The 8121-nt window shown below is 43.9% G+C and overlaps 1 protein-coding gene across 1 annotated transcript; it reads right to left on the bottom strand.

The window, feature by feature from the left end:
• Positions 1–2192: 2192 nt before the first annotated feature.
• On the bottom strand, positions 2193–7746 carry LOC134489880 (zinc finger protein RFP-like). Its single transcript, XM_063292752.1, has 5 exons — positions 7330–7746; positions 6432–6662; positions 5121–5143; positions 3995–4113; positions 2193–2266 (listed from the first exon to the last, which is right to left on the bottom strand). The coding sequence occupies exons 1-5, from the start codon at positions 7744–7746 to the stop codon at positions 2193–2195; spliced, it is 864 nt and encodes a 287-aa protein (XP_063148822.1).
• Positions 7747–8121: the final 375 nt, after the last annotated feature.

Here is an 8121-nt window from a genome sequence, read left to right as displayed (position 1 = left end):
TACACGTCGCCGTTAAATCGGGGCCAGCTGCTGTCCCTCCAGAGAAACTGTCCGCCCATTTAGACTGCCATCCTGACCCCGAAGCAGAACAAGGGAGGGAAAGGACTGCCGAACCCACCGGTAGCTGCTTACCCCGCAAAGCCTGGTGCCAGTCCAGGGAAAGGAGCGTCTCGCCTCGCTACCTCAAGAGCTAAGCCAACAATCTTGGTCTGCAAGCAATAGGAACTTCCCACCCCGTGAAACCGAAAGTCCCGCGAAACGCGGCTTAGCGCTCAGCCAGCCTTTTAGAGGCTCTACGCCCCGCCCCTGTGGAATTACGACTCCCGAGAGCCTCTGCGCCGCGACTCTGCATTTAGTCTGTCACTATGCTCAATCCTGATTGGTCAAGGTGGGCGGCAGCAGTGCCCAATGGCGTCTCGCCTTTCTTTTCGCGAGCGGGCCTTGCGGTTTCGTTTTGGGAACCTCGGCCCAGGGGAGCGGGCGGGGCTTCTTGCGGAGAAGGCGCCTTCGGAGGGCAGGGCGCGTGCGCGAATGCGAGAGCGGAAAATCTTTCTAATTTGGTAACGGGGAAAAAAAGGGGGGGATGCTCTTTTTTGCTGCTTTCGGGAAACTAACGATCATCAAGACGATTTCCACTAGCACCTTTGCGGGTCCTCTCCGCATAAACGTCACAAAAGGCTTCTTTTCCTGGCATTTTGACAGAAGGTCGGGGTGTACCATCCTGATTGAGCCATAAAACATTGTGGGGCAGGGGGATTCTCCATATAAGATTTTACTTCCTCTTTGTCAACCAGGTATCCATCCACCCAGCAAACATACACATCAGGGTCCCTGCCAATGGATGGTTGGATGTATCAGGGCAGCCTCTGGGCTCCCAGTCCTCTCTCCAATTTTAAGCTTTTAATGAAAATAAAATACCAAATGCACCAGCCTCTGCTATCTTCTATTTCCAACTGTGTCTTTGGGCCCAGAGGCCTTCTGAGAAAATGAAAAATGGGTGTATAACAGATTCAAAAATGTGCCCATCAGCCCTGGGGAAAAAAAAATACCAAGATAATCTGAGATGTTAGAAAGTATTGGGGGTCACTGTAAGTTCTCAGAGGCTGAACAGCCATTTTTCTGGGATGCTATGAGGAATCCTACCCTGGGCAGACAGTTGGACTAGAAGACCTTCAAGCCCCTTCCATCCCTAAGATATCTTCTATGCCTCCAAATAATTAATGCTCCATTTCACGGTGTTGAAATTTCTGGTGGTTACAACAGTGATTCACAAAGAGTGGATCTAGAAGACGTCAATGGTTATATTTTATCTGTAATCCATTACAACTGTCTGCTAGGTAGCATAATAGTTTATTGTCATTTAAGGAATACATTAAACATATACTAACAACAGCACTGTAAAACAGTAAATCAAGCAGCTTTTTGGGAAGGAATATCCAGGACAAATTAATATGATTTCAAGGAACTAGTGTGTCCCATTTTTCACTTGACCTGGCTGAAAGTGACACCATGTCCTTTCTCCATGTCAGGATGCTCCCCTTTAACAAGGAATCTTTTAAGAAACTCTTTGTTGACGAGGGATCCCACTAAATAACAAGTAACTGGATGCCCAGATCCATCCTATACATCCCTCAGGCCACATGGAGCTTCAGCATCTCTGTGACTAGTCCTGCTTACGGGGGGGGAAGCTGAAAGGAAAGCAGGGGCATCTGCGAGGGTGTGCCAAAAAGTCAAGATGGCAGCCACAACCATGGGATCAAAGTCCCACCTTTGTTTACGTGTGTCACATACAGCACACATAAGAAGGGGTGAGCCTTCAACTGCACAGCCATGGCTGTAATCTTGACCTTTTTTACCTCCCGCGCATGCAGATGCCCTGAAAGAAGGCCAGAGGCTGTATGGCCTTGAAAAGTGAAAGAGACTCTCCTTGAAACCAGGAAAAGGGATAAAAGGCCTCTCCAGAAAACAAAGCTCTGGAGAACAGATGTAAAAGATTTCCCTAAGAGTTGAAATACAGTTGGATTTCCTCAATTCTCTCAGCTCGAAATTGTACCAGCCTTTCATTTCAACCCAGACCTCCTTCACTGAAGTTTTTAAAAACTCCACATCGCAGATACCCCTATTTCCCAATCCCCAGGAGTCATCTGCCTTCTTCCTTGTTTCTTCTCAGGAGGGAAAAGCAGCAAAATCTTTCATGGACCTTGAAAGGTCTCTCCAAGTCTCACACGTTTCAGTTGAGTTGCGTTTAGTTCCATAGTGGTATTTTCTGCAAGGGTAAGAAAAAAAGATGGTAAGCCCAACAGAAGGGATGAAAGAACCCAGATTTGGAGATTCAGGCATTGCTTCTCAAAATAGCAATGAGCAGCAAAGTTAAGCAGAGTTGAACCTGTTAGTGCTTGGATAGGAGACCACCAGGAAATCTCAGGGTTGTAGGCTAGACTGGAAAGTCAACACCACAGCCTGGAGGAAAGCAACAGCAAAGCATTTCCATGCTGTTGCCAAGAAAACAATTTGGATGTGCCTTATAGTAACTGGGAGCTGAGCTCATCTTAAGGCACATGTACTTTATCTCAGCCTTTACTCTCTCATCTCATATTCCCTATCTCCGCTCTTAGCGTTCTGGAACTCCCAGCCTTTTCCCAACCAAGTGTACCTACAAATGCTCCAGGGCTGCCACAAGGTGGTTTTTCAGAAGACTGTTGCTTTCTATTTTAATATTAGGGCTTCCTTCTCCTTAACCTCAGTATCTTGTGAGATTTGTAATCCACGTGGGCAAACCAGTTAGTTGGGCCTTCTCTATCTGTAGCCCTCAATGAGCAATATAGTGAAAAGTCATAAAATATTATTTTAATAGTACACCAGCAGAATAAACCTGGACCAAACAGAACCCATAACTCAGCAGTTATGCACCGACTCCTTTGGTATTCCTTTCCCTCCTGGGAATCCTTCCTTAGAAACTTTCTTTTCCACCAAAACTGGATTCAGGTTTTCCCTCACTCCCCACTGACAGCTAATGGTCTTTCTGCCAACTCCCTTTTCAACAAATCTCTCCCCTTATTCTCTTCTTGAGAACAAAAGAGTATTTTAAACCTTTAGTGGCAGTCAGCTCCTTCATTTATTTTAAAAATGCAACGCCACTTTCTAAAAGCCCTTGTGTTGAAACAGCCTCAACTGTCTACAAGGGATACTGGCACAACCACCTTCTTGCCCATTTGATATCTACAAACCCCAGATATTTACCATTTTGTTTCTTCAGCTGATATCCAGATTTCAGAGTTTCTTGGAAATGAGGAAGAAAAAAAAACGTATATTTATTAAATTCATATCCATAAATTATCATTATGCACTGCCTCTACTGGTTTTTTGCCACAAAACTACGCCTTACAAAAGCGTTTCTCAACCTCGGCAACTTGAAGATGGGTGGACTTCAACTCCCAGAATTCCAAATGATTTCAGGTAGAAAGCTCTCCCACAAGTAAACCCATATTCAAATTATCCTGGGGGCTAAATCTACCACTGCTATAGCTTATAAAAACTTATTCCTATCCATGTAGGTCCTCTTTTCTCTGAGCTGTATCTCTTCTGCTTGTTGAATAATTCTTGTAATTTTCAACAGTGCTATCAGACTGGCTTACTTTCTCCTTCCCCAACAAGCACAAGGTTCCCTCCATTAAAGGGCCAAAAGAATAAATTACCCAGAATGGAAGAGGCTGCAGGCTCCTCCCTCCCTGCTTCAATCAACACAGGCTCCTCCCCCTCCCGTGGGAGGTCTCATCCCAAAACAAGAGAACCTGGACTGTTTTGTGACCATTCTTAATGATGCAAGATCTGAAGTGGGCAATAGTCTAGAGAGTGCCTTTCTGAAATAAAGGTGTAAACTCCATTTTTGTGAACTATGATTGACTTTCCAAGTGGCACTCAACTTTTCCCATTCATCCAGGCGTGCCAAGCAGCTGTGGCATCAACTTAGAACATGCCAAAGCCCTTCCATTACCCTCAAATTGCTTCACAGCACCCGGTAGAAAGGCACTGAAGTTCTGCAGTCCCCAGATTTCATGTTCAATCTCTGGTGGAAAGGCCACTGGACTCTCAAATTTCTTCTTCTTCTTACACCTGCAGTGAAACAGACAGTAGTTCAATTGTCCTTACATCCCATAATTCCCAGAAGCATTCTTAAAAAGTAAGGAACTTTAACTCTAGGGTTAAACCTAGAGGACTGAACTCATTTTAATATGCTTGATCCAGAGATTTCTCCACACAGAGATGGATGGTGTTTCTTCTTATTTGCCTGATCCGTAGAAGAAATGAAGCAGGGAAAGAGGCCACAACTGGAAAAATCATAGTGACGTCAAATACAAAGATTCCCAAATCCAGATCTTGTGATCCTAAGTTTGGGTGGATTTTCATAGGTACATATGGACCTTCGTGAGAAATGTGGAATCACACAAGACCTAATAACCCAGGGCCACCCAAGCCCCACTTTTTCCCTAGATGTGATAAAGATGGCAAAAACTGTAAAAGTCAAATGGGAACCGAAAATCAGTAACAGGATGCAGGAACCAGAAAAAAGGGGCTACAAATCACAGGAAGCCAAATGCCACCCCAGCTTTCAATACCCACCTACAGCCATATGCAAAAATGTACCCAAATGAGACAGAAAATACAAGTATCCAACCAACTTGCAACTATGGTATTGCTGACCCTGCAAAAGTTAAAAGTAGTAAGATTTAAGTGTGGAAGAACACATTTGAGTACAATTATTCATTTAATTGTTAAGACTTAATGCAATCTAATTAATTCAATCTACAGGATTAATCAATCTTCTTTATGCCTCAAGAGAATACATACCAAGGCTTCTACCAAACTCTGATTCATACTTTTCTTTGAAAAGAAAATATTGCTTCAGACAAACCATTTAAGTCCATGTCATTCTCACTGCAGCTTCTAAGGAAAGCAGACTGGTTGCAATTGCACATAATCCCATTTAGGTAAATTGGTGTTTGTGTGTGTGTGTGTATCAGAAAACCGGGCAGCTTTCAATATTTATCTATCCTGTACAGAAACACAAAAAAATCAAAATAAAATACTGGCCTGACCATTTCAAGGTGAGATCCACTTACTGTTCCAAGATGCTTTGGACATCCTAAAAGAAAAAGCAATACACACTCGGTACTTGCCTGCCAAAAGTCCTTCTGAAGCAGGGTTGGAAACCTACAGCCTTCCAAACACTGCTGTGGCTAGAGCACCCAGCATCTCTCACCACTGAGCACACCACTCGGACTGCTGGGAACTGTAGTTCAGCAATACAGAAGAGCCCAGATTCCCCATCTAGGTTCTAAAGGCACCCTTCCAACATTTGGACAGGAATACACTGAAGCTCATCCCATAAAGATTGGGAAAATATGGCGGCCACTCTGGGGAAACCTGTTGCTGAAGGGCGATATTCAAATTTTTAAGAGTAAAATAAAAAGTTCTTGGGAAAAATAGCTCAACATCTTCTGCAAATTGGGTTATCCTGGACTGAGAACTACAGAAAAAACTCACCGATTCTGTCCTGTGCCTGCAACTAGCACTGTAAAATCACCCTAAACCCTGAGTATTCAGGTGAGTAAGAAAGTGATAAGAAGAAAAAAAAAGCTATGTTATATTGATGGTGATTCTGTTTTTATAAATGCACCCAAACAATGTGATGCTGAGCAATCTTTTTAAACTTGTCCTGTGGACCAAATGTAGAACAAAGAACGATTCCTAGGCGTAGAACAAACGTTCGGTTACATCATGCCTTCCCAGTCTGAACGCATTCTCTGGATGTGCTATTGATTGTGCAGGTCTGCACAGAGTCTGCTCTTTGGGACATGCCTCTGATCACTGCTGCTTGGAAGAACGAGCCAAGCCATTCGCCCATCTAGTTTATTACCATTTAGACACTGGGAGCAACTGTCCAGATGTTTAACCTTACCTGGGCATGCCAAAGATTGGACTTACATTGACTGCTTAGAGAGCAAGGCTCTACCAGACACCTCTGGGCCCCAGAGCAAGGGAGGTGTGCTAAACGTAGTGCCTGGAGGCGCCATGTGTCTATAGATACCTTCACTGGTGTCTGCCAGGCTTCCTGTTTCATATCCTGCCTTTCTGCCCAAGGAACACTCATGCACTCATTTCCCTTGGGCTGCCATTTTGTAAAAGTGCCCACAACAAGTACTCAACATGAATGAATGAGACCCCATACTCAAAATTCCTCTTTTTTTTAAGCACTGTCCTTTGTTGTTGACATATTCTAGCATGAAAGCCACTTCCCCAAGCCCAGTAACAAGAGCAACAGCATTTACCTTGCATCTCTTTCACTCCATGATCAGGGAGCAAAACAGCATGGAAGATAGTTTTTCCCCCCAGGAAAAGCATTCCCCCCACCACTGACCCAAATTCCTCACCTGCAGGAATTCCAGCGTCGGCTGGTCATGTTTCTCAACCAAATCCTGGATGATATCCTCAAGAGCAAAGAGTTCCTTGGAGATTACGGCCTTCCGCTCATCCATTTTCAACATGATCTCCGTCTTCATCTCTTCAACCTTAGTAAGCCAAAAGCTGCATTGTTCTACCTCAAGCTGACGCAGAGGCTCAAACCCATCCATCACTTTCTTTTTCTCTGCTTCAACTAGTTGCTGCAATAAAAAGGTAGGATTTTGGAGGGGGGGAGCATATTAATTCTTAAGAAGAATCATGGATGGCACTTTCCAGCAGAAGAACAATCATTATCTGGGTTCATACAACATTCTAACCACTCAATCCAGTTTGATAACATTCAGCTCCTGTATTCACCTAACATGCTATGTGCTATGTCCAAAAATATCACCAGTATTATGGTTTAACTTGATGGTCTGGTTCACACAACATACTGAAGAACCAAAAAGGACTCCACAGTTCAATTTCTTCTACTGGAAAAAGGATACCATGATTATTCACTTCTCAGTAATAGCAGCACCTACAATCAGGTCTTCACATTGCCTTTCTGTATCTGAGAGATGCTCCATAATCACTTCTCTCTCCTTCTTTAGACTCTCAGTATAGCTTAAAAATTGATCCTGAAAAAAAAAAAACAAATGGAATCAAATACAAGTAGCAGCTCACAAGTAGAGAGCTGGCTGATACATTTAAATAATATGGACACTTTTCCCAAATGCTGTCTTTGTCTCCTATTCCATGTCCAAATTCTGTAGTCAAACTTCTGAAGATTCTCAGAAGAGGTTCTACCTCTCCTGTCCCATCATCTCTATTAATGAAATTATTATAAAACCAGCATCAATTTTTCAACCCCATGCAAGCTCCCACCTTGTACTCTTCAGCAGCTTCTGCCACAGAGACAACATCATGAGCCTGGTGCTCCTGGGATCTATCACACGGTAAGCAAATGGGGATGAGATCATCTCTGCAGAAAGCTAATGTTGCCATTTCATGTCTCTTACAGGTTTTGCTTGTTCTTGCCATCTGCTTTGTCTGATCACTCAGCTGCCTGATTAACCGGACCACATTGGCCAGTTGTCCGTTTGGCTTAAAATTCAACCGAGGAACTGCTGTTCTGCACCGAGGGCAAGTGGTCTGGCCAGAAATATGCCCCCAGCACTTCACAATGCAGGCATGGCAGAAGTTGTGCCCACAGTCAAGGGTCACAGGCTCTATGAGATACTCCAAACAGACAAAGCAAGTTATTTCTGACTGCAGCTTCTTCGTAATGTACCCAGCAGCCATGATGTCCATGAACACAATCAGCAACGTTGAGTGTTAGGTTCCTGTTCCCACGAGTGCCTGGACAGGTTTTAGCAAGCAGAGTTGTAACAGTTCCACCACAAAGTAAACTCTTGCCTGGATGAGGGAAAAGAAGAGAGAAAACAGCAGTTGGATAGGAGGGATTTCCATCTTCAAAGCTTCCCTCCAAAATGTCCTAAGTAGTTGCAAGACCAGATGAAATGTAAGGGGGTGAGGAAGGAGTATGTCTTAGCTTCCCACATTGCTAGTGTTAGAACCAAACAGAAAAACCTGTGCTATCTACAGCGTGAATATATATATGCCTTCAAAATGGGGTGCGCTGGTTAAGGTGTCAGACCAGCGCTAAGGAGACCAAGG

This window comes from Candoia aspera, chromosome 2, assembly GCF_035149785.1.
Source record: "Candoia aspera isolate rCanAsp1 chromosome 2, rCanAsp1.hap2, whole genome shotgun sequence".
Lineage (NCBI taxonomy): Eukaryota > Metazoa > Chordata > Lepidosauria > Squamata > Boidae > Candoia > Candoia aspera.
This window is presented reverse-complemented; position numbering and strand designations above follow the sequence as displayed.

Bases quoted from the DNA above. Each gene is read 5' to 3' on its own strand.
- LOC134489880 (XM_063292752.1), bottom strand. From the start codon at position 7,746: ATGGCTGCTGGGTACATTACGAAGAAGCTGCAGTCAGAAATAACTTGC. The intron at 5,144-6,431 runs GTGAGGAATTTG...TTTTTCTTTTAG, and splicing joins CGACGCTGGAATTCCTGCAG to GATGTCCAAAGCATCTTGGA. The intron at 4,114-5,120 runs GTAAGTGGATCT...GTTTCACTGCAG, and splicing joins GTCCAAAGCATCTTGGAACA to GTGTAAGAAGAAGAAGAAAT.